Raw genomic sequence first — 24,814 nt, forward strand, 5'->3', positions numbered from 1 at the left:
TGTACTGGTCATTCGAGCACACGGCGACCTGAGATCTATTAAGATCCAAAGCACAACTGCGCGAGTCTATCTACTGCGATTCCACGGCCGAGTAGTGGCAGCCTGAGGCAGATATGCTGACTGATTCATGCCTCAGGCACGCACATCGGGCCAAAATGCTGATGCGGGAGTCAGATTCAATCTTATTGATGAGGCTCACGGGATATCTGTGTATAGTATTAATTCGTTGGTCTATTATATATACGGGCCAAACTTTTTTCATTCAAATCAGAATGTCACTCAATTCCGTGGCTTATCGGCAGGGATATATATATCGACTTCCTTCACCGCTACTGTGAGACTGTCCACCACAACACCTCCCAAGTAACGAGAAGAAAAGCCAATCATGCCCGACATCACGCCTCAATCCCCTGCAATCTACCAGCATAATACACTCCCCCCGAGGATTGGGTCGGGTAAGACACCCACCAACTATGCATAGTAGCAAAATGCCTAGTAGTGGAGTAGAGAGCACAGACACCGACATGCCCATATAGCCGCAAGTGATTTCCACCTTCCATAGTAACGTGTCTAGTACTAGTTCAGTCCCTACTAGCAGTTCCTGAGACTCTGTCGCCGAGTCAGGTGATCCCCACAGGGGATGCTGACATAACCACAGTTGAAACAAGCGGGAAAAAGCATACCAAATATACCAAACCAGACGGAGAACGAGGATAAAAACTAGAGACAGTAGAAGAGTCGCAGATGGCATTAACACTAGAACCTAGACATCCGCGTAGGGCCCGGTCGAGGGTGTGATATAGGTCGGGTGTGTCCCACTCATCGCCATCACAGCCAGGAGAGGCAGCCCGCCTTTCCTTCACTCACTCACCTAACTCACTCTCCCTCTACCTTCCACTCCTCCCCCCTCCCCCTCAACCACCACCACTCCTCAACATCCTCATTTTGTTCGTCATCCTTCTGAACGGCCCCCTGTTCGTCGGGTCTCGTTTGCCCAGCTTCCCCCCCCTGGGCACCTCCCTGGGCCCTGATCCCCTAGCCTGCGTGTCAGAACCCCCCGCTCCAGCCTGCCCACACACTCCACGACAACCGCCGAACCAAGCTCCGTTGTTTATCGATTTTGGTTCTGCCCCGGGAGTACTAGTCGCTCTCGGCACGTCAATTGCCGCACTGGAAACCACAGAGGTAAGGCTTCGCGACCAGCACTCCGCGCCTTGTTGTTGTCTTCCCGCATCGGAAACGTCTGGCCCCGTGCGCTTGCTGCCAGCAAGCCCCGTTGAGACTGCCCGACACCAGTGCAATTGAGCTCTTCAATGTGTCCGCTCTCTGGCTGAATGATCGACGAATCTGGAATCGACTTCTTTTCTACTCTGGTCTTTTTTTGGTTTTGTGGGATTCACAAGCTCACAGGACTACTTTACTAGGCCGGTTCGAACAGCTCCCTCCCCTCGCGGCTCTCCTGAGAGGCCTTACCCATCACCCTCGCCCTGGTTAGCCCCGGCTAGAGCACGCTGTTAGGTTGCATACCGAAGACCCTAGCCGAGTACATGCGGCTGTCTACGTCGCCGTCACAATGAAGGGATTCCGACAGAGAGTGGTGAGTTGTCCACTGTTCCGCGCACATCTCATAGCACCACTGCCCACACTCCCCTTCCCCGCCACTATGCAGCAATCCCCCTTGCTCGACTGTCCCTCGGACTGACACTCCTCTCTACAGCATGAACAGTTGTCGCGGGCAAAAGATGCCAACAAGTCCTCGAAAAAGAAAGACTCCTCCAATTCCTCATCCCAGACTTCCCTCGGCATCCACCATGCGCAACAGTCGTCATCTCCGAACCAAGGCACCCCGACCTCGTCTACTACCTCCTTGAACGATGCGCGAGGCAAGTCACCGGACGATGCTTCTCCAGCAGGAACACCTGCCAATGCAGCCCATCCCGGAACGCCGGTTCAACATTATATCCCCCAGGGAGCCGGTGCGGCCGGTCAGCCTGTGAACAATGGCCCAGGAACTCCGACCAGACAAGGCCAGACGATGGCTCCCAGCGTGATTATTAGCCCAAGTGCACCGGTAAGTCATCTCTTGCCTGTGCCCTGGCTTCCATTACTAGTTGCTGACTCTTGAATGACTGTTCCTAGCATGCTCCCCCTCCTGGTGCTGCCGAGACGATGCCCGGAGACCTGGCGCCTCCCAGAAAATCGCACGTTTTCGACCGTCTTCAGACCACTCCCAAAGACCTGTCCGAGGGGATTCGGACCCCCAAGCGCCAGCACTCCTCGCGATTTGACATTTCTGATCAGCGTCAGAGAGATTTGGAGAAGCTGCCGGGCTTTCATGAAGTGCCTCCCAACCGACGCCAAGACCTGTTCATGCAGAAAATCGACCAATGCAATATCATCTTCGATTTCAACGACCCGACGGCCGACATGAAATCCAAAGAGATCAAGAGACTGGCGCTCCACGAGCTCTTGGATTATGTCGCCAACAATCGGTCGGTCATTACGGAGCCCATGTATCCACGCGTGGTGGAAATGTTCGCCAAGAACCTCTTTCGACCCATTCCTCCTCCCATGACACCCCAAGGTGAAGCCTTTGATCCGGAGGAGGATGAGCCCGTACTGGAAGTGGCCTGGCCTCATATCCAGGTCGTCTATGAGTTCTTCCTGAGGTTTATTGAGAGCCAGGACTTCAACACGAACATCGCCAAGGCATATATCGATCATCAATTTGTCCTTCAGGTATGCTGTCTGCTCCTAAGATGACAGATGAACGCTAATGACCTCTCTAGTTGCTTGACCTGTTTGACTCGGAAGATCCTCGGGAGCGTGACTTTCTCAAGACGACATTGCATCGTATCTACGGCAAATTTTTGAACCTGCGGTCATATATTCGGCGATCTATCAACAACGTCTTCTTCCAGTTCATGTATGAAACCGAGCGACACAACGGTATTGCAGAGCTGTTGGAGATCCTGGGATCTATCATCAACGGATTCGCGCTGCCGCTCAAGGAGGAACACAAGCTCTTCCTGACCCGTGTCCTGCTTCCCATGCACAAGGTGAAGAGCCTGAGCATGTACCACCCGCAACTGGCCTATTGCATTGTTCAGTTCTTGGAAAAGGACTCCACTTTGACGGAAGATGTATGGTCCTTGATTCCTCTATTTGTGTGATTTATGCTAATAGCTCTATGCAGGTTGTTCTTGGTCTGCTGCGCTTCTGGCCCAAAACGAACAGCACTAAGGAGGTCATGTACCTGAATGAGGTGGAAGACATCTTTGAGGTGATGGACCCGGCCGAGTTCGCCAAGGTGCAGGAGCCTCTTTTCAATCAGTTGGCCAAGTCCGTTGCCAGCCCACACTTCCAGGTTGCCGAACGTGCCCTTTACTTTTGGAACAACGAGTACTTCTGCAACCTGGTCAGCGACAATGTGGAGACCATCCTTCCGATCATGTTTGCACCGCTCTATGAAAACTCCAAGGGACACTGGAATCGGTTAGTGGAACCCTTGTTACCTGTGTCCTCTTCCGACCACTGACGTTTTTCCTTCGCGCTCTAGGACGATTCACAGCATGGTGTATAATGCCATGAAAATGTTCATGGAGATCAACCCCCAGCTCTTTGACGAATGTTCTCATGAGTACACCGAGCACCAGAACAATGCGGACCAACGTGAAAAGACTCGCTTGAGCCGCTGGGACAAGATCGAGGAACAAGCCAAGGACCGGAAGAATGGCGTCCCGCCTCCACCGGCTCCCGTCGTTGATGTGCCCGAGCCTATCGACGAGGTGGAGGCTATGACCCATGAAAGCCAAAAGCGACTGAATACCCTGAAATTGCAGGAGGATCCCGATACAACGAAGGAGCGTCCTTCCCGAGAGGGCACTCCTAACTCGGTGAGTTTTGATCATCTCTGTTAACAATGGTTTCGAGATACCTGTATCCCCTTGCGACTTGTTCCCCCTCTGTCGGGCTTCACTGCCCCTGTATTTTGTCTTCTTGCTAAAAATCCATGACTGTTTATCAGCAAGCGTGAATTCTAACGTGGGAACGTCCGTTTGCTCCAGACACGACGCCGGGGCTCCATTCGTGGCACGCGGAGACGACGGAGCGGAAGCGGCAGCGAGATTCGCCCTCGACGACGATCGGTCGGCAGCGGGACCAGTGCCACCAATGTACAGATCTTGCATCGCAGCAACTCGACCAAGTAATCGCCTCGGGAGGCTCTTGATGGACATGTGACTTGCGTTGATTTTCTCCTGCGACGATGGCATAGCGACTATGGGCTGCAACGATGTTTTTCTTTTCTTTGTGTCTTGATTTTCCCGCGGTATCTAAACCCCCTTGATGCTCCCCTCACCTGTGCCTGTTGTTTGATTTTTCTCATTTTCCTTTTGTGTACATGGCCTTCTTTTTGATCTTCTCTTTCCGTGGTCGGCTCCGTTGAGCGTGTGATCCTGAGCGGCCCTTTGAGTTGGATTGAGTCTTAGAACCGTGTTCGGGTCTGGAAAACAGGGTGCGAATGGCGTTTTTCATCCACCGATTTTTTGACGGTCGGTGGGCTTCTTCGTGTTGAGAGTTGACTACCTTTTTTTTTTCTTTGTGTTTTCTCTTCTACTAGACCTGTACTCCGATATGACGACGCCTTGGACCAGCCTGCGCGCGTAGTATTTAGCGGCCTCGTCGAAGGCCATTCCTCATCCGTCTCTCTGTCTGTACCTAGTTCCTGAGGTATACCTAGGGCCGTCGGCCGGAACAACTACAGATCCACCGCGCTAACCCGACCTGGCCTAGCCGAACCCACTGACTAAGCATTTTCGAAGAACCCCAGGCCCTCTGCTCCAGAGGGCTCTTCTCGCTCCGGCTGCTAGGCGTGAGTCGCGCGCATTTCAATCCTCTCTTCCCTCCCCCACGGGGTATTCACGTCCTCTCCTTTTTGCCCGTCCATCTCCCTCTTTCAATGGACCCGACTCTTCCTTTCGAATGATTTGACGATACCTCCCAAAGTCTTTCTCGCCTGCTTTCCTCCCTGCCCTAACGATCTTTGACATCTGTGACCAATTTGTCGAACGAGCTACGGACAGCTTCCACCACCACCACAATCCCGCATGTGAATTGACAGAAAGGACTGCGCGGGCTTTACACTTCTTAGCCGGCCACCGGGCCTGGCAGTAATTGCAGTCTTTTTTTCCTAGTCACCGGCCCTGTCGAGGGCGTGCCTCGCGATCATGGAGCGGAATATCGATATTTACGCCAGCAAGCTGGGGGATGAAAAGCTGGGTATGTTGGCAGCATCTGCTCCCAATCAAGGATATTAGTGATCGCGAAATTGACCATTTTTCTCTCCACTGCAGAAGTAAAAGTGAGAGCCAATGTCGCAACCGAGTTACGAGACAGCATTGAACCATTATGCTCCGGTGCCAACTACCCTGTCTTTCTGGCAAAGCTGTGGCCGGTATTCAAGGCCATCTTGAAGGGGGACCCGGTCTTCTTAAGCTTGTCTTATGAACAGGTATGCATCGTGACTGATTTTGTCGACGGCTGGTGCGCCGTCGATTCGTCTGCAGATCGGTGCGACTAACTGTTTGTGCCCTCTCCCAGAAACTACGAAACTGTATCCTCGAGACCCTCCATCGGCTACCAATGGCTTCTCCGGACGTTGAGCCCTACGCTGCCGACATGGTCGACCTGCTGATGGATCTCGTCCGGATCGAAAACGAAGATAATGCCGTCCTGTGTATGAAGACAATCATGGATTTGGAGCGCAACCAGGCCAAAGCGACAGCGCAACGGGTACAGCCGTTCCTCGAACTTATCCAGGAGATGTTCCAGACTATGGAGCAGGTGGTTCGGGATACCTTCGATAGCCCCAACCAAGCCACACCTTCTGGCATGCCTTCCACGCCGAACACCACCGCCCAGAACTTTCAGTCGCCTCGGCCAAACTCCCCTGCAGCATCTGTGGTAGACCTGGGAAATCCCGACCAGCAGCAGTCAAGCAATGTCATCCTCAAGGGCATGCAGTCGTTCAAGGTCCTCGCCGAGTGCCCCATCATCGTCGTCTCGATCTTCCAAACTCACCGCGCGTCGGTATCGGCAAATGTCAAACTCTTTGTGCCACTCATCAAGACTATCTTGCTGCTGCAAGCGAAGCCGCAGGAGAAGGCGCATGCGGATGCTGCTGCGCAGGGCACAATCTTCACCGGCGTGTGTAAGGAAATCAAAAACAGAGCCGCATTTGGGGAATTCATCACTGCTCAAGTGAAGACGATGAGCTTCTTGGCGTACCTTTTACGTCTGTATGCTCATCAACTCCAAGATTTCCTCCCGACGCTTCCATCGGTGGTTGTGCGACTTCTTCAGGATTGTCCGCGTGAGAAGTCCGGAGCAAGGAAGGAGCTTTTGGTTGCCATTCGCCACATCATCAACTTCAACTACCGCAAGATCTTCCTCGAAAAGATCGATGAGCTTCTGGATGAACGGACTCTTATCGGTGATGGCCTCACTGTCTACGAGACGATGCGGCCACTGGCCTACAGCATGCTCGCCGATCTCATCCATCATGTGCGCGACCACCTCACTCGCGACCAGATTCGGCGAACGGTCGAGGTGTATACCAAGAACCTGCATGACGACTTCCCGGGCACGAGCTTCCAGACAATGAGCGCGAAGTTGCTTCTGAACATGGCAGAGAAGATTTCAAAACTCGAGGACAAGCAGGAGGCTCGTTATTTCTTGATCATGATCCTTGATGCAATCGGTGACAAGTTTGCTTCCATGAATCACCAGTTCAACAACGCGGTCAAGGTATCCAAGGCCTACAAGGCCTACAAGAAGGACACCGAGCCTCATGCGGAGAACTACCTTGCCGAGAAGGATCAGCCACCGGACTGGGATGAGATTGATATCTTCTCGGCCTCTCCTATCAAGACTTCCAGCCCTCGTGACCGGGGTGGGGACCCTGTTTCGGACAACATTTTCCTCTTCAAGAACCTGATTAACGGATTGAAAAACATCTTCCATCAATTGAAAAATTGCAACCCGGATGACATTCAGATCGATCCGAACAGCGTCCCGATCAATTGGTCAGAAGTTTCCTATGGGTACAATGCCGAGGAAGTCCGAGTGATCAAGAAACTTTTCCACGAAGGCGCTCGCGTGTTCCGCTACTACGGCGTCGACCAGTCTCCCCCGGAAATCAATTACTCCTCCCCATTCGATTTCCTTGCCAGTCAGTACACGGCGCCCATGTCGCGCGAGGAGAAGGAACTTCTGGAAAGCTTCGGCACCGTCTTCCATTGCATCGACACGGCGACATTCCATGAGGTTTTCCACTCCGAAATTCCGTATTTGCATGAGCTCATGTTTGAGCATGGTGCTCTGCTTCACCTCCCGCAGTTCTTCCTGGCCAGTGAGGCGACTTCACCGGCATTCTCGGGAATGGTGTTGCAATACCTCATGGAACGCATCCACGAAGTTGGGACGTCTGACATGACAAAAGCCAAAATCCTGCTGAGGATGTTCAAGCTCTCTTTCATGGCTGTGACGCTCTTCTCCGTCCAGAACGAACAGGTGCTTCATCCCCATGTCACGAAGATCGTCACCAAGTGTATCGAATTGTCGGTCACTGCTGAGGAACCCATGAACTACTTCCTTCTCCTGCGATCTCTCTTCCGGAGCATCGGTGGTGGACGATTCGAGCTTCTCTACAAGGAAATCCTCCCTCTCCTGGAGATGCTCCTGGAGACCTTCAACAATCTGTTGCTTGCAGCTCGAAAGCCGCAAGAGCGTGATCTTTATGTCGAACTCACCCTTACTGTTCCGGCGCGACTGAGTCATCTCCTTCCTCATCTCAGCTACTTGATGCGTCCAATTGTGGTGGCTTTGCGCGCCGATTCAGACCTCGTTGGCCAAGGCCTACGTACTCTCGAGCTCTGTGTGGACAATCTTACTGCAGATTACCTTGATCCAATCATGGCTCCTATTATGGACGAGTTGATGACCGCTCTCTGGGACCACTTGCGCCCTCAACCATACAACCATTTCCATGCGCACACCACAATGCGGATCCTGGGCAAGCTCGGTGGCCGCAACAGGAAGTTCCTCAACCACCCACCCGAGTTGTCATTCGAGCAGTTCTCCGACGACAACCCGAGCTTCGATATTCGGCTGATTGGCCCCAGCGAGAAGCGGCCTTTCCCCGTGGATATTGGAATTGACCTTGCGATAGCCAAACTCATGGAGGTTCCGAAGACAGCTTCTGCCAAGGACTCAGACGCCTTTTACAAGCAGCAGGCTTACCGCATGCTCAGTTCTCATCTCAAACTCCAGATTGGGTATGAGAACCTCCCCGATGACCTGGCCTCCTTGATCCGGTTGCATGCAAACGACCTGTTTGAAAACAAGACCGGCCCCATGGCCGATATACTTGACAAGTCCGAGCGATCAGCATCTATCACGAAGAAACTGGCGCAGGAAGCAATTGTGAAGAAGCTTATCAAGGCTTGTATCTTTGCTACGACGATTCCAGACCTCGAGCAAACGGCAACTGCTTTCGTAGCGGATGTTTGCAAGCATTTTACCGTCGTCGAGGTCGGTCGGGCTCTTGCTCAAGCTCGACACAGCCGCAAGCCATTTGATGTGGCCAACGGAGAAGGCCCGGTGAACATTGATTCCCGAATCCTGGCTGAGGCTATTGTTGACTGCCTCTCCTCGGACAATGTTCACGTTCGCGAAGCTGCCGAGAAGGTCATGCTCGTCGTGAAGGATGCTGCCGCTGTCATCTTTGGTGCTCCCGAGAAGGCTTCCAAACTCTTGTTCTTCCAGCACCTGGGCCGTGTCTTCTGCCACAGCTGCCACAGCGAGGAGTGGTTCACGAAAGCAGGTGGCAGCCTTGGTATCAATCTCCTCGCGACCAAGTTGGACCTTGGAGAGTCTTGGCTTTACGAACGGCATTTTGAATTTTCGCGGGCTCTGATGTATGTCATCAAGGACACGCCTGCCGATCTCCCTGCTTCGACGCGCATCCAGTCGCAGGATACCATTAACTTGATTCTGCAAAAGTGCGGCAAGCTCATGCCCAAGGATGATTTGAAGAACGAGAAGAGCCGCCTTCTCGCTCTCTGTGGCTTCTTCGTTTATGAGCTGGGACATATGAATAAACACGTCCGCGAAACGTCTCGCCGCTGCTTCATAACCCTGAAAGACGAGCTTGGCTGCGAAGTCCATGAGCTCATTTATCCTGTGAGGGATCGCCTCCTCCAGTCGATCTTCAACAAACCTTTGCGCGCTCTTCCTTTCCCATCGCAAATTGGCTTCATAGATGCCATTACGTACTGCTTGGGCCTTCATAACGACATCGTCACTTTCAATGAGCCGCTCAATCGACTGATGTTGGAGTCTCTTGCCCTGGCCGACGCTGATGACGAATCTCTGGCGTCCAAGCCGAATGAGTTCAAGAACGCGGAGATGATTGTTAACTTGCGGGTTGCCTGCCTTCGCCTCTTGTCCATGGCAATGAGCTTCCAAGAGTTTGCCAACACCCCTCAAAACACGAGTCGTGCGCGCATCATCTCCGTCTTCTTCAAGTCACTATACTCTCGGTCACCTGAAGTCATTGATGCTGCGAATGCTGGGTTGAGAGATGTCTTGACACAAACCAACAAGCTTCCCAAGGACCTGCTTCAGAATGGCCTGCGTCCTATCTTGATGAACCTGCAGGATCCCAAGCGTCTGAGTGTTGCGGGTCTGGACGGCCTTGCCCGACTCTTGACCTTACTTACGAATTACTTCAAGGTTGAGATTGGTGCACGTCTGCTTGATCATATGAAGGTCATTGCCGACGATACTGTTTTGCAGAAAGTCTCTTTCAGTCTTGTGGAACAGAACCCGGCCATGAAGATTGTCGCGGCCATTTTCAACATCTTCCATCTCCTCCCCTCCGCGGCCACGTCCTTTATGGAGCATATTGTCAACAAAGTTCTAGACCTTGAGACGAAGCTGCGAAGAACCTCCCACAGCCCATTCCGAAAGCCCCTTGTTAAGTACCTTAATCGCTACCCGAAAGAGAGTCTCGCATTTTTCTTTGCTCGCTTCAACGACGAGAGATTCGGGCGCTTTTTCGGACAACTTCTGGCTGATCCTGAGAGCGAAGCATTGCGCAATGCTGTGGTCGCCGACTCCGAAGGGTTTTCCCATGCCGCCTTCCCGCAGGAGTCGACCGAAGGCAAGAACACTGCTGCCATCAACGGTATCTATGTGGCGCACTCCGTCTGTTCCTTCAGCTCAACCAAGAATTGGCTGGTTTCACATACGGATTTGAGGACCAAGCTTCTAACCTCTGGTCGAGAGTTGGAGCGCAAGCTTCGAAGTGACAGTCTGCCGACGGATGAGCGACTCAGGGTGGAGCAGGCAGAAGAGCAATTGATGGACGTGTTCACAACCTACCTGACCGAAGCCACGCATGACTTGGACTTTTTGTTTGAGGTCATCGACGGATTGTCCGCGGATGAATTGAAGCGTACGCTAGCGCTTCCGAAGTTCATCTACCACCAGATCATCACGAACGAGTCGATTGACTACCGACGTTCCGTCATCATGCGCTGCCTCGATCTCTATGGCCAACGTGCCTGCTCTCAGAGGACCAAGACGTACGCGTTCCGCCATCTTGTTAATCCCATTTTTGCCATGGACGTGCAGACTACGTGGAACAGCTCGCCAAACACCCCGAAGCTTATGGACAAGAGCATGACCGAGTCCATCCAAAGCCGCCTGTGGAAGCCTCAACTGGCCGACATCAGCGAGGAGTCGAGCCAAGCTGGAGTGGACCATTCACGCATGGAGCTGCTTCAGCTGTCTGCCTTGTTGATCAAGTACCATTCTCAAACGGTGCAGGACTCCCGCAAAGACATCATCAAATTTGCCTGGAATTACATCCGCCTCGAGGATATTATCAACAAATACGGTGCCTACGTCCTTATCAGCTACTTCATTGCTCACTACGAGACACCCTTCAAGATCGTGATCCAGGTCTATGTCGCCTTGCTGAGGGCTCACCAGAACGAAGGCAGAGCCCTGGTCACTCAGGCTCTCGATGTATTGGCTCCTGTTCTTCCAACAAGGACAAGCGGCAACCAAGGGGCAGAGGCGCGGTACCCATTGTGGGCGAAGTGGCCTCGTCGTATCCTGGCGGAAGAAACCGCGAATCTGCAGCAGGTGATGAGCATCTTCCAATTCTTGGTACGACAGCCGGACCTCTTCTACGAGTCAAGGGAGCATTTTGTCCCTCTCATTGTGCCTTCTCTGATTAAGATCGCGGGCCCACCGAACACGTCCAACGACAGCAAAAAGCTCGCACTCAATCTGATTGGTTTGATCTGGCACTGGGAAGAAAAGCGGGTCAAGGGCGGCGCTGATTCCAGCAGCTCCAGCGTGCCTCCGGGGCCTATGGAATCGCCAAATGCGAAGAAGCGTAAGCTTGAAGAGGCCCAGGGAGCATCGGCATCTCCAGCCTCCTCTACTTTCGCTCCTCCGAGCGGTCGTTCAGAATACACCGTTCCTCCTGATCTCCGGGCGGCTTTGACCAAGTACCTCATCACGTTCATCACCACCATTCCAGAACGCTTCTTGGTCCCGGCTTCTAAAATCCGTGAATTGCCCTCTTCCAAACAGCAGCCGCTTGTTCATACTGGCGAGATGATCATCAAAGCTACCAACCTGCTGCGAAACCTACTCTCACCGGAATACTGGGGTGACCTCGACATCGACCTTTATCAGAAGGTGACGGAACCCATCCTCTCAGGAGAAAAGGCAGACAAACCAGACGAGAAACATATCACTGCCATGGTGAACACTTTGCAGGTCTTGCGGGTGCTGCTGGCGGGCAAACCGAACGAATGGATTACGGCCCGTCTCCAAACCGTTCAGAAGCTTTTTGAAAAGCCTTTGAAATCGGATAACCCCGAGATCCAGGACTGCTTGCACGGATTGGAAGATGAGATGGACATTCCAATCAAGCTGCCGCCGCCCGTGCGCCGTGTCCTTGATGCTATCCCAGATGAACAACCTGACGACGAAGATGCCATGGACACCGAGGGATCAGCGTCGGAATTTTCCACATATCTGTCTGCGATTGCCACGGAGACTCTCTCTGCAAGCAACTATGTTTCGAGTCTGAATACCCTTTGGACGCTTTCCAAGAACAAGCCTTCTGAGATTGACGCACATATTCCGGCTGTGATGAAGGCTTTTTCCCAGAAGCTTGCCAAGGAACATGTTGCTGCCTCCACTACCACCCCCGCCGCCACCCCCGGCAACAACCAGAATGGCGGACAGCCCCCGCAAGGTGCAAAGCCTTCGGAAGGGGTTCCAGATCAGCAAGAGTTTGAGATCGGCGTGGACCTCATCTTCAAGACGATTGAACTGATCTCTGTGCGCATGTCTCATCTCGGCGATCAGCGGCGGCCCTTCCTCAGCGTGCTGGCACAGCTTGTGGAGCGGTCGCAGAACATCAAGTTGTGCAGCAAGGTTCTAGGCATGACGGAGTCTTGGATTTTCCATTCGACCGAGTCGTGGCCGACTTTGAAGGAAAAGACGGCGGTTCTACACAAGATGCTGCTATTTGAATCGCGCCCCGACCAGACGATGCTGAAGAAGTTCCTCGACCTTGTCATCCGAATCTACGAGGACTCGAAGATCACCCGCACGGAGCTGACCGTCCGTTTGGAGCATGCTTTCCTGATCGGCACAAGAGCGCAAGATGTTGAGATGCGGAGCCGCTTCATGCGGATCTTTGATCGGAGTTTGACTCGGCTGGCTAGCTCGCGCTTGAGCTATGTGCTCACTTGCCAGAACTGGGATACTCTTGCTGACTCTTTCTGGCTTTCTCAGGCGTCCCAGTTGGTCCTTGGATGTGTCGATATGAACACCAGCGCTCGCTTGAATCCGGCTGACTTCACTCTGTATCCTGTTTCATTCCTTTTTGGCGGTGGTGACAAGGATCCCAGGAAGTCAGATATCATGGTTGATGATCAGCTGGAGACCTTCGTTGCTGAGCGCAGGCGGTTCATGTCTGACATTGGTGATGTCCGGGTTCGTGACTTGATGGAGCCTTTGATTCAGCTGCAGCACACCGATCCCTCTGTTGCCTACAAATTGTGGACCACCCTCTTCCCTCTCTTCTGGTCCACATTGTCCAAGGAAGATCGGATCGACCTTGAGAAGGGCATGGTCAACTTGCTTACGCGGGAGTACCATCAGAGACAACTGGACAAGCGTCCCAATGTCGTACAGGCCCTTCTTGAGGGTACTGTGCGTGCCCGTCCAAGGTTCAAGATCCCTCCTCATGTCATGAAATACCTTAGCCGTACCTATGACGCTTGGTACACTGCCGCGACATACCTGGAGGAGAGTGCCATCAATCCGATTATCGATACACCGACCGTCCGGGAGAGCAACCTGGACGCACTTGTCGAGGTCTATTCGGGCTTGCAGGAGGACGACTTCTTCTACGGAACTTGGCGACGTCGTTGCAAGTTTGTTGAGACCAATGCTGCACTCTCCTACGAACAACAGGGGATGTGGGATAAGTCTCAGCAGCTCTACGAGAATGCACAGATCAAGGCGCGCTCTGGTGCCATGCCATTCTCGCAGGGTGAATATTTCGTTTGGGAAGATCACTGGTTGATCTGCGCTCAGAAGCTCCAGCAGTGGGAGATCCTTAGTGATTTTGCCAAGCATGAGAACCTGAACGATCTTCTGCTGGAGGCTGCATGGAGGAATATCGAAAACTGGCAGAGCGAAGGGAACCGCGAGCAACTCGAGTCTTTGATCAAGTCTGTCTCCGACGCCCCCACGCCGCGGCGCACCTTCTTCCAAGCCTTCATGGCTCTTCTCCAATATCACACGAAGAAGGAGGGTCTGCAGGATTTCAACACGGTCTGCGATGAGTCTATTCAGCTTTCCATCCGCAAGTGGTTGCAGCTGCCCAAGCGCATCACGAACGCCCACATTCCGATTCTGCAACATTTCCAGCTCTTGGTTGAGCTGCACGATGCCAGCCATATTTGCGGCAGCTTGTCTCAGACCAACGAGCGGAATCTGGATACCAAGTCTGCGGAGTTGAAACTCCTGCTCGGGACCTGGCGTGATCGGCTGCCCAACCTCTGGGACGACATCAACACTTGGCAGGATCTTGTCACTTGGCGTCAGCATATTTTCCAGCTTATCAACGGCACATACCTCAGCCTGTTGCCCCCTCAGACGAACAACGTCGCCAGCAACTCTTATGCATACCGCGGATACCACGAGACTGCCTGGATCATCAACCGTTTCGCCCATGTCGCACGCAAGCACCAGATGCCTGAGGTCTGTATCAACCAGCTCAGCCGCATCTACACGCTGCCGAACATCGAGATCCAGGAGGCCTTCCTGAAGCTGCGCGAGCAGGCCAAGTGCCACTACCAGAACCCGAAGGAGCTGAACAGTGGCCTCGATGTGATCAACAACACCAATCTCAATTACTTCGGACCACAGCAAAAGGCCGAGTTCTATACGCTGAAGGGCATGTTCCTCGCCAAACTCGACCATGTCAATGAAGCGAATGAGGCGTTTGGTGTCGCTCTCTACTACGATCTGCGACTTGCCAAGGCCTGGTCTGAATGGGGCCAGTACAGTGACCAACGTTTCAAGGCTGATCCAACGGACTATGAGTTGGCCAGCAACGCGGTCAGCTGTTATCTCGAAGCGGCTGGTCTTTACAAGAGTGCCAAGTCGCGGAAATTGCTCAGCCGTATTCTTTGGCTTCTCAGTCTGGATAACGACGAGGGCAAGATTGCAAGTGCGTTCGAGAACTTCAAGGGAGATACCCCGGTCTGGTACTGGATTACTTTCATCCCGCAACTTCTCACTAGTCTCTCCCATCGTGAGGCGCGCCTTTGCAAGGCTGTTCTCGTGAAGATCGCCAAGCTGTACCCGCAGGCGCTCTTCTTCCTGCTTCGTACGAACAGAGAGGACATGCTGAGCATCAAGAAGCAGCACGACCAGAAGATGAACCGAAGCAGACAACAGCAGCAGCAACAACAACAACAGGGCTCTTCGCCAAGTACCAAGGCCCCTGCTGTCGATGGATCTCCCATCCAGAAACCCCAAACAGCAACCAGTGCGTCTCCGGCCGTTCAGAATGCGGGCTCTCCAGTAGCTGCGCAGACACCCGCACAGCCGCCGCAGAGCCAATCACCTGCGCAGCCTCCAGCTCAGGTGCAGCAGTCACCACGCCAGGGCCCGGGCCAAAGCCCCAGTCAACCCCAAGCTGGTCAGACTTCGAACCCACCGCAGCAGAGCAACCTGCAAGCCTCGGGACCGAATGGAACCCCGCAACAGAATCAACCCGCCTCGACGGCGGAGGGAGAGAAGGAGCCGCTCAAGAAACCATGGGAGTACTCCGACGAGATCATGTCGGGACTCAAAACAGCCTTCCCCTTGCTCGCCTTGTCGATGGAGACGATGGTCGACCAGATCCACAAGAACTTCAAGTGTCCGCCCGACGAGGATGCTTACCGTCTCATTGTTGCTCTCCTGAACGATGGGTTGGCTTACGTGGGACGCATGCCTGGATCGTACGCGCAGGATTTCAAGCTGCCATCTGCGACCGAAGCCAATATCACCAGATTCGCAGAGACCATTCTCCCCGCGCACATCCGCAAATCTTTCGAGGCGGACTTTGTGGTGAAGAAGCCGACCATGCACGAGTACATCCAGAAGCTGCGTCGCTGGCGTGACAAGTTTGAGGAGAAGCTCGACCGCCGGGCCCCGTCCGGATTCCTCGAGTCCTACTCGCCGCACCTAAGCGAGTTCCGTTTCCTCAAGTTCGACGAAGTCGAGGTGCCAGGACAATATCTCCTGCACAAGGACAAGAACCAGGATTTCGTTCGCATCGACCGCTTCCTTCCGGACGTCGACTTGGTCCGGGGTATTGGTGTCTGCCATCGTCGCCTGAAGATTCGTGGACACGACGGAAGCGTTCATGCTTTCGCAGTCCAACACCCAGCCGCACGCCACTGTCGGCGTGAGGAACGGATTCTTCAATTGTTCCGCATCTTCAATGGGTTGCTGGCGAAACGCAAGGAGAGCCGACGACGGAATCTGTACTTCCACTTGCCACTGATGGTGCCGCTTGCGCCACACATTCGCCTGGTCCGTGACGATTCGTCGTATATCTCAATGCAGGGCATTTACGAGGACTACTGCCGACGAGTTGGCATGAACAAGGATGAGCCGGTGCTGTTCACGATGGACCGGATGCGTTCTCTGGCGGAAACGAAGCAGAATGTATGCTCGCCCCCAACTCCGCTCTCTAGGATTACAACTAACTTTTCCCAGCGCACGCCCGATCAGCAGCAGGTTCTTCGTACTGAGATCCTGACCGCCATCCAGGACAAATGGGTTCCCAGTACTGTGGTTTTGGAATATTTCCAGCAGACCTACCCCAACTTTTCGGACTTCTGGCTCTTCCGGCGGCAGTTCGCCTACCAGTACGCGGCCGTTGCTTTCATGACCTACGTGATGCACATTGGCAATCGCTACCCGAACAAGATCCTAGTCTCTCGCTCGACCGGCGACATCTGGGGTGCCGAGTTGATCCCAACCATCAACCCGGCCAAGGCGTTCTTCTACAACCCAGAGCAAGTTCCCTTCCGCTTCACGCCGAACATCCAGACACTCCTGGGCCCCATCGCCACCGAGGGCCTGTTCGCGTGTGCCATGATGGCGATCGCTCGCTGCCTGACGGAACCGCGCCACGAACTGGAGCAACAGCTCAGCGTGTTCGTGCGTGATGAGATGATGTTCTGGGCTACAGCGCAGCACCGTGGTGTCCTTCCGGTGCCACAGCTACGAGATCTGGTCTACAACAATAGCGAGATCATTGTCAACCGCGCCGTCAGCCTCGCCAGCCCGCCGGAGGGTAACCTGCCTGCCAACCAGACCACGATCGATCTAATCTCGAAGGCGGTTAACCCCCAGCACCTGGCATCGTGCGATGCTTTGTGGATGCCTTATCTGTAATGTTTGCTTCTGAGCCGTGTTTTCTTTCTGCATGGACGAAGGAAGCGGGTTAGTTAGTTCTTGGGCGCAGCTCTTCGGAGTGGATTTCTTTCTCGCATAGCGCTTCGGGGAGGAGCAGGAGTGCTTTTTGGATGGGATGCATTTTGTATTTTTTTATTTTGTGTGTGTTTATTTGCTTGTACTATTGTTGAGGTTATGATAGTTCCTAATGTCTTACAATTCCTTGATGTTCATACCGGGCTTTGCACGCGGACTGTGATTGGTTCGGGGTCTCACTCTGATCCTACCGCCGACTGCCGTATCATTCCCTGCCAACTACAACTTCTCTCCAGAAATAATGGCCCGACGATCCAAAGAAACCGGGCTGTGCTCTCTAGCCTGTACCGAATGCAGGAAGCAGCATCTCAAATGCGACGCTAAGAAGCCGGCATGCTCGCGTTGTGTGCAGGGTTCGTTGTTGTGCCAGTATCTGCCTTCTCGCCGTGGCGGGCGTCGGACGGCCCGTTGCCACGCAGGTAAAACCACAGTCAGTATTCTGTCTTTCTAGTACAATCGGACTCCATCATGTTAAACCCAGATACCAGGCCACTTCTACTCCGATAATGCCCATGCCGGGTCCTGGCTCTGTCCAGAACAATGTCACGCCCAGCAGGACTCCATCGCAAAGACGTGCTCAGTCCAGTCTTCCACATATGACTATGGACCAAAGTCCGTGGCCGGTAATGCTTCCACAGAATGGTTCCGATCAACCTCAACCTCCCTTGGAAGCAGCTGGTAGATCGTGGTTCTCCGATGATCGGTTACTGCGACTGTACTATGAGAACTTTCATGTCGCTCATCCGATCCTGGTGCCGAGTTCCTCTTATAACGACCGAAATTACCCTTATTTTCTCCAGCTGGTGGTAAATTTCGTGGGATCTCACTACATTCCATCCAGTCCCAGACAGCAGTACAAGGACAAAGTCACGGTGGAGCTGGCCTCCAATCCAGACCGGTCGCCATGTATGGTTCAGGCGTGGTTGATCTACTCTATTGCCCTGTACTCTCGTGGGGAATGGTCTGAAGCTCAAACGGCATTTTCACATAGCATCGAGATTGCTCTCGAGCTCGGCATGAACCGATGGGAATTCGCTTCGGCTTCACAACCAGAACGATCACTGGAAGCAGAGAGTATGCGACGAACGTGGTGGGAGCTATATATTATCGATATATACATGGCTGTTCCGCTCAAAACCATCACATTTCGTTGCGGCACTGTGCCACCGGAGGTGGGTCTGCCTTGTGAAGAGTCGGAGTATAATGGTGGTTGCGACGTTCCCAAACCTCGAATGATCCTGGATTTCAAGCGGAGAGTCTTTGCTCCCGAAGAAACCGTCTTTTCATCATTCAGCTACCGCATTGATGCCACAACGATCCTTTGTCGAGTCTTAGTGCTGAACCGGCTGCGCGAATGTCACCGCGACCACCTTCAAGCGGTGGAGAATGCGCTGGTGAGCTGGATCAACCACCTCCCACCCAAAAAGCTGGATATCGTCGACCCATACGGGAATGTGGATGAGATGATGTTCCAAGCACACCTGACAATTGCCTACGCCGCGATGCTACTGCACCTGCCCCGGAGTGACCTCCAGCCTATTTTGTCACCACCCGACGACCGGTTCTGGCCTGGAGCACCAGCCCATTTATCGTCGACTTTCACCCGCCTTGTGCACAGCATCAAAGCCACCGAAGCATCAAGACGCATGTCGGATTCCATTTCCATCTGTCCGAATATCTCAAAACACACCCCCTTCGTCATTCCGGCATTAGCGCTGTGCGGGATGATCCAGATCGCCACGTCCACTAGCCACTCGGAGGAGTGTTTTGATCACCACTGCAACCGCGTAACCCTGATTCTTGGGTGCTTGAAAAGCACCAAGCGAACGTGGAACTTGGCCGAGGCCGCCTACCAATGTGTCCGGTCATCTGCATCTGATATCTTGTCGGATTCGATGGAGAAACAGAATGCAGAGCCCCTGGATAAACTGATTCCGACACAGCAATCTCCGAGTGACCCCGGGCGGACTACTCCGGCCACACGAGCCGCCCCGAATGTCATGGATGGGCAGGATCTCGTGCTACCGGAGCTATCGCCGGCGTTCCTAGACCCGACTTGCTACAATGCTTCATTTTTCACTGCTATGCCTGAATTTGACATTAATTAGAGCAATTCATGAGATAGTTGAAAATGTTAATAATAATTACCCACAAAATAATCCCCCTTCACCGCTATACATCTGTCGTGTGGCAATCGCCGACGCAACTCAGTCGCCGATAGCTGATAAGGCGTGATTGGCTCGTGCACGCAGGACTGACCACAACACTGTCGAGAAGACAAGAAATATAGCAATGTGGTCCGAAAATCACTCCATACTGTGAATAAATATGGAGACGAATTATGAGACTTTGCATGTATCACCATGTCTCACCTTAGCCCGAGATCTGAGGTCTGTTAGGGTGACGTATGTAGGCATTTTCATATCTGCCCCTCCGAATCATGCGGACCACCCTTGCGCCATGGCGGTTGCATATGTCGATAACCTTAGGGACAAAAGCCGTGCTCTCATTCGACCCGCTCCTAGCCGTTGACGTCTGTCCGCCCAATATTGCGTCGATCCGGGGCAATCGCCGACTCAATGTTATGGGGCCATGGATAGGAGTATGGGACAAGCTCGGGGTTTGATGAACCTCGTGCCCCTTTATAAAGGCACTTTCCGGATGGGTGGATTGGAACTGCTCGTGCTAGCACTCTCATCTGAACACTCCTGAATCCACAACATGTCGTCCATTTTTCCTTCCAGTCCCACCATTCAAATCGGCCATGGCGTGTCATCAAACTACTTCGACGCACGCATCAGGCTCACATCGAGATATGACCTAGACGAACTAGTGCGAGACATCAAGGCTCATCTGGGGGAGACTGGGGGAATTTCCTCATCGGATGTGGACGAGGAGTATTTGATCTCTCTTGCTCAGAAGTATGCATCTCAGCCCAGTGACTGGGCGAAGTACTTCTACAACGACACAAGCAAGAACTATACACGCAATGCCATTGAAAACATCAACCGAAAAGCCAACATCGTATGTTCCTTCCACATCCCTTTTCCCGCATGAATCCCTTAGCTAAGTAACTCATTTAGCTCCTCCTCGTGTGGAATCCCGGCAAGGGCTCCCCGATCCACGACCACGCCAACGCCCACTGCATCATGAAGATCCTCGCCGGCGAGCTCGAGGAAACAGTCTACCACATGCCAGACCAGGACGCAGAGACCAAAGCGCCTTTGGAGATCAAGTCCCAGAAAGTCTATCGTTCGAATGAAGTGACTTATATCTCCGATGACATCGGACTGCACCGCGTGCGAAATCCAAGCAACAACAAGGTTGCTGTCTCATTACACTGTAAGTCTTATCATTGGATTTTATATATAAGCAGTATCTGACCCTTACCAGTGTATACCCCCCAAATGCAGCAGACTATGGGTTCAACATCTTCGATGAGAAGACCGGCAAGGCTAGCTTTGTGCCGCAGGCTCGGTCTGTTGGTCATTCCGAGGGAGGGGCAGAATAATGATGAGATCTGAGATACCCATTTGCTTTTGTCCTGCATTGGGGGAGTGCATTCGAGGAGTCACTGCCCTAGTCTGCGTTTTTCTTGGGCGTTTGTGTATAAGCGTTGTTTGAGAATGATATCCGGTCTGCTTTTATAGCTGTAAATTCATACTTTGAGAACCATGCCCGGTCTGTCGGTTAATAGAAACATACGATTATACATTCCCTGTTGGCCTTCTGAGGATTTCTAGGATCGATGCCATGGCAATAAAATGATGAGTATCTATTTGATACGGTATTCCCGCTGATTTCCCAACGCCATGCCAGTAATATTGAACACAAAACACGCCTTATATCAAAGATGGCTTCTTCTTGATCCCCAGACTATTGATAGGAGGTTTCTTAGCCTTCTTCACTCTTGCAAACGATGCTGTGGGAGGGGGCATCTCGGCTGCTTGTGAAGCCTTGGTATCTGGCACTGGTGCCGCAGCCGTTGACTCGTCCTCCACAATGCGCTTCACTCTTTCCCCCGACGACGTCATAAACGCCCTGCGAGCCGCCTCCTCATCTTCTTTCTCGGCTCGCAGCTGCGCCTCATCGACCTGATCCTCGACATGTGCCAGAACCGCCTCGTCACCGCGTGACTCGTTGCGCGCGATCCGCGCATTTCGGGTCCGGATCTCATCCAGCGCATCTGCAATAGCCATCTCCCGCTTCGAGTCCTGCATTTTCTCTTCGAGTTCGGCCATCTTGTCACGCTCCAGCTGCTCCTGCTCCTCGTTCTCTTCACGCTCGAGTCGATTCAGAGTTTCTTCTTCGGTTTCGTTGTATTTCTCCGATTTGGAGTTCCGCCATGGCTCGAAGTTGCGCTTTGCGCCGCGTTCGCATTCGTAGTCCATATCTAAGCGAGAGTTAGTTTTCTGGGGGTTCAATAGTCCAGAAATGAACGAAGGACTTACTCTTGGGATCCGTCCGGAAAGTGATCTCGCCGCTGCAGCGGGTGCATCGGATGTAAAACCGGTAGATGGGGATGTTGAGATATTTTTCTTCCAAATTTTCCTTTCTGGCGTTGAACTTGCGCCCTCGATAGATGTATTCGCCGCAGTTGGTGCATTTCATGGGGAAGGGCGCCATCAGGCGGACGGTGATGACTTTGGGACCGGCTTTGCGTAGGTGCTTTGGCGTCCGCCCGATTGCCGATGGATCGAAGTCGGGCGGGTAGTACTTAGTGAGGACCTTGCGCTCAGACATGTTGGTGGTGGTTAGAGGGTGGAAGGTGAAGCGGTGGTGTAGAGAAGAGAAGAACAAGAGAGAGCGAGTGGCGGATGATATGCGGAGAGTCAGTCACGTGACCCTCGAATGGTGTTGACTGCTTGATTTATTGGATTGTTTCTTTTCTTTGCTTTTCTCATTTGCAGACAGACACCCTTGACATTGCCATTGCTGACCTTCCCTCTGGATCTTACTACCCTGTATCCTTGCCCATCTCTGGAAGAACTGCACTGCTGATCACGCACGGGCCAGTGTTTGTATTCCGCCCAAACAGAAACGCGCGATCTGCCCGACAATCATCAATCAGTTGACACTCTTGCAGTTTCTCCAACTGAGTGCAGCGCAGAGCCGATGCTCCATGCCGGTTGATGCCTGCCTTTCTTTCTTTACCTGACCAGCTCGATCTACGGCAATGGAAAGGTTCCTGCGCTCCTGGCGACAGGACGCCTTGAACCGTGGCCAGCATGATTCGGCCATCTACATTGGCGACAAGGTCCTCGCCCTCACCAGTATGCTAGTATCTCGCTTACTGACTCAGACACACGCTGACCACTATCTGAAGACAGTGATTCCGACGCCTTCTGGCTGGCGCAGGTCCATTTCTCCAACAATAACTTCACACGCGCCTTAGCTCTTCTCTCCCGCAAGGACCTCATCTCGAGAAGCACTGCCTGTCGATACCTCGCTGCGCATTGCTACATCAAACAAAACCAGTTCGAGCAGGCCCTGTCAATCCTCGGCGAACACAACCCCACCGACTTAATCCGCGACAACAACAGTCGTCGCAAGATCCAACACCTCAACGACCAAAGCCATGTCACACTCCGGAATGGGAAGGCAGCGCGCGGGGAGCGAGGAGATGAGCGAGAGAGGGAGGATACCAACAACGTTCGCTTCGAAGCAGCCATGTGCTACCTGCGGGGTCTCTGTTTCGCCAAGCAGAATGCGTTCGACCGCGCTCGCGACTGCTACAAGGACGCGGTGCGCATCGACGTGCAATGCTTTGAGGCATTTGACCAATTGATGAAGAACTCGCTCATGTCGCCCGCAGAAGAGCTCGAGTTTCTGGAATCCTTGGACTTTGACTCTATCATCTCGCCCGATCCTGCTGTGGAGCAGGAAGCGGCTGACTTTACCAAAATGCTCTACACCACCCGTCTTTCCAAATACTCCTCTCCGAGCATCCTAGCCGACGCGACCGAAACCCTCTCCACCCACTACAACCTGGCCGAAAACCCGGACATTTTGTTATCGCGCGCCGAGGCGCTGTACACCCAATGCCGCTTTGCTGAAGCGTTGGAATTGACCTCCTCCATTCTATCTACCTCTCAATCAACCGATCTGACAACATCCAACGCCCCGAGTATTCCTGCGCAAAGCCATCTTGGGCATACCCCTGCGGTGTACCCGCTCCATTTGGCCTGTCTCTACGAAACGGGAGCGACCAATGCACTTTTCCTTCTATCTCATATGCTCGCGGACCACGCGCCAGAGGAGCCTTACACCTACCTTGCAATTGGGGTTTACTATCTTGCAGTGTCCAAGATCGCCGAGGCTCGGCGCTTTTTCTCCAAGGCCTCTCTGCTCGATCCGCACTCGGCGCCAGCTTGGATCGGGTTTGCACACACATTTGCTGCAGAAGGCGAACATGATCAAGCCATTGCGGCATATAGTACGGCCGCACGATTGTTCCAGGGGAGCCATCTGCCCCAGCTTTTTCTGGGTATGCAGCATCTCGCACTGAACAACATGTCTTTGGCTCATGAGTATCTCTGTGCCGCTTATGCCATGTCCACCGGGGCTGCACCCGGGTCTACGCCTTCCCTTCCGATGAATCTATCGCCTGGCACCTCTCTGGGCGGTGATCCACTCGTCCTCAATGAACTGGGCGTTGTTCTATACCACCAAAACCACCTCGACGGGGCAGTGGAATTGTTTCGACAGGCCTTGGCCTTGGCCACTTCTCTACAATGCGAGCCCAGCGCGTGGGTGGCCACACGCGCAAACCTGGGCCATGCCCTGCGCCGCATGGGCCGATTACCCGAGTCTCTGCGTGAGTTCAATGAGTGTCTGCGCGTGGGCGCCGGAGGAAGCAGCATGGGGTATTCGCCTTTCTTGGGCGGCGGTGCAGGAGGCTCCGCCGCGCTCGCGTCCGCATCAGGCGTCGGGGGCTATGAAGATCGTGGACTGGTCGGGTCTCTCCACACCTCCCGCGGGCTGGTTCTCCTCGAGTTGGGCCGCACCACTGAGTCAGTCACCGCTCTTCACGAGGCAGTTCGTGTGCTTGGAGCCAGCGGGGGTGGCGATGCAGCGGGGGTGCCGGTGTCGCAGGCACATTGCTCTCTCGAGCCCTGGATATCTGGGCTTCGGAGGGTCGCGAACGTGATCGCCATTCCTTGGAAGAAACGCTCCGATCAGGCAACAGCCGCAGCTCGACACGATCCCGCGAGCAGCCACCAGATGAAACGCCCCGACGCCGCAGCGCCCACCAAGAATCCTACCCGGGGGAGTGGACGGACGAGGTCGCGCACGTCGCGACCCCAGAAACGGGTGCCGATACCGACACCCTTGGCGCACGTGTAGAGATGGAGCTGGATGAGAAGGCTGACGGGCTGTTACAGCGAGCCTTGGGGCAGGTTCGCCCCAGTAGATCACGGCCCCCCAGTGCCCGCACCGATGGGGAAGCGGGTGAGACGCTGGCGACATCAGGTCGCAGTCGAACCGACAGACATGGGCGGAGTCAGTCACGACAATAATCCGCGGAATGGTGCGTGCATTGTTTGTGGGCCAGTTATTTTTGGATACGCATGGGCAGCGGGCGTTGATGGGGGCTGAGCGGGATGGGATGTTTTAGGGCTGGGTTGGTTCTTTGTACAAGCATATCCGGGGGAGG

The 24,814-nt window shown here is 53.6% G+C and overlaps 6 protein-coding genes across 6 annotated transcripts; 5 read left to right on the plus strand and 1 right to left on the minus strand.

Annotated features, from left to right (window-relative positions):
- Positions 1-1,573: 1,573 nt before the first annotated feature.
- On the plus strand, positions 1,574-4,242 carry N7474_000127 (protein phosphatase 2A regulatory subunit RTS1; the record flags this gene model as incomplete). The annotated part of the gene is made up of 7 exons (XM_057191542.1): positions 1,574-1,597; positions 1,718-2,071; positions 2,140-2,739; positions 2,790-3,143; positions 3,197-3,495; positions 3,560-3,915; positions 4,028-4,242. The coding sequence occupies 7 exons, from the start codon at positions 1,574-1,576 to the stop codon at positions 4,240-4,242; spliced, it is 2,202 nt and encodes a 733-aa protein (XP_057056495.1).
- Positions 4,243-5,228: 986 nt separating this feature from the next.
- On the plus strand, positions 5,229-17,061 carry N7474_000128 (histone acetyltransferase TRA1; the record flags this gene model as incomplete). The annotated part of the gene is made up of 4 exons (XM_057191543.1): positions 5,229-5,280; positions 5,355-5,512; positions 5,602-16,326; positions 16,378-17,061. The coding sequence occupies 4 exons, from the start codon at positions 5,229-5,231 to the stop codon at positions 17,059-17,061; spliced, it is 11,619 nt and encodes a 3,872-aa protein (XP_057056496.1).
- A 602-nt stretch (positions 17,062-17,663) lies between these two features.
- Positions 17,664-19,265, plus strand: N7474_000129 (fungal specific transcription factor domain-containing protein; the record flags this gene model as incomplete). The annotated part of the gene is made up of 1 exon (XM_057191544.1): positions 17,664-19,265. The coding sequence occupies one exon, from the start codon at positions 17,664-17,666 to the stop codon at positions 19,263-19,265; it is 1,602 nt and encodes a 533-aa protein (XP_057056497.1).
- Positions 19,266-19,878: 613 nt separating this feature from the next.
- Positions 19,879-20,668, plus strand: N7474_000130 (uncharacterized protein; the record flags this gene model as incomplete). Its single annotated transcript, XM_057191545.1, has 3 exons — positions 19,879-20,181; positions 20,241-20,480; positions 20,534-20,668. 3 exons carry the CDS (start codon positions 19,879-19,881, stop codon positions 20,666-20,668), a joined length of 678 nt encoding a protein of 225 aa, XP_057056498.1.
- A 331-nt stretch (positions 20,669-20,999) lies between these two features.
- N7474_000131 (Saf4/Yju2 family protein) lies at positions 21,000-21,900 on the minus strand (the record flags this gene model as incomplete). Its single annotated transcript, XM_057191546.1, has 2 exons — positions 21,000-21,550; positions 21,609-21,900. 2 exons carry the CDS (start codon positions 21,898-21,900, stop codon positions 21,000-21,002), a joined length of 843 nt encoding a protein of 280 aa, XP_057056499.1.
- Positions 21,901-22,333: 433 nt separating this feature from the next.
- Positions 22,334-24,677, plus strand: N7474_000132 (anaphase promoting complex subunit CDC16; the record flags this gene model as incomplete). The annotated part of the gene is made up of 3 exons (XM_057191547.1): positions 22,334-22,430; positions 22,484-24,170; positions 24,233-24,677. 3 exons carry the CDS (start codon positions 22,334-22,336, stop codon positions 24,675-24,677), a joined length of 2,229 nt encoding a protein of 742 aa, XP_057056500.1.
- Between the last annotated feature and the right edge of the window lie 137 nt (positions 24,678-24,814).

The sequence above is a fragment of the Penicillium riverlandense genome (genome assembly GCF_028828495.1).
Source record: "Penicillium riverlandense strain IBT 135883 chromosome Unknown utg000001l_segment0_segment0, whole genome shotgun sequence".
Classification (NCBI taxonomy): domain Eukaryota; kingdom Fungi; phylum Ascomycota; class Eurotiomycetes; order Eurotiales; family Aspergillaceae; genus Penicillium; species Penicillium riverlandense.